The 334-nt window shown below is 47.3% G+C and overlaps 1 protein-coding gene across 1 annotated transcript in view; it reads right to left on the reverse strand.

The window, feature by feature from the left end:
* Positions 1 to 271: 271 nt before the first annotated feature.
* LOC143037368 (uncharacterized) overlaps positions 272 to 334 on the reverse strand; it is a 261,246-nt gene continuing 261,183 nt past the window's right edge. The window contains exon 4 of the mRNA XM_076205505.1: positions 272 to 334. This exon is cut by the window's right edge and continues 93 nt beyond it. Coding sequence (XP_076061620.1) covers positions 272 to 334 — 63 coding nt within the window.

The raw sequence follows: 334 nt of genomic DNA on the forward strand, positions 1-334 counted from the left end.
GATGGAGGTGGAAGAGAGGAATGGAGATGAGAGGAGAGGAGGAGATGGAGGTAGAGGAAGAGGAGAGAGAGGAGATATAAGGAGAGAATGGGAGAGGAGAGGAGAGAAGGGAAGGGAAGGGAAGGGAAGGGAGGTGAAGGGAAGGAAAGGGAAGGAAAGGGAAGGGAAGGAAAGGGAAAGTGAAGTGTATTTTCTATGTTCTCAAACTTTTGTCCTAATTTCTCCCATACTTCAACACTAAATTGTATCAATGAATATCCACTAACTCCCACTAGATTCCGGTTAGTGGCCACGATGGTGGGTTGCAGTGACCCTTAAGTGGCTCATGGTCCAA

Source organism: Oratosquilla oratoria, chromosome 22 (genome assembly GCF_046742065.1).
Source record: "Oratosquilla oratoria isolate Oo_2021 chromosome 22, ASM4674206v1, whole genome shotgun sequence".
Taxonomy (NCBI): Eukaryota; Metazoa; Arthropoda; class Malacostraca; order Stomatopoda; family Squillidae; genus Oratosquilla; species Oratosquilla oratoria.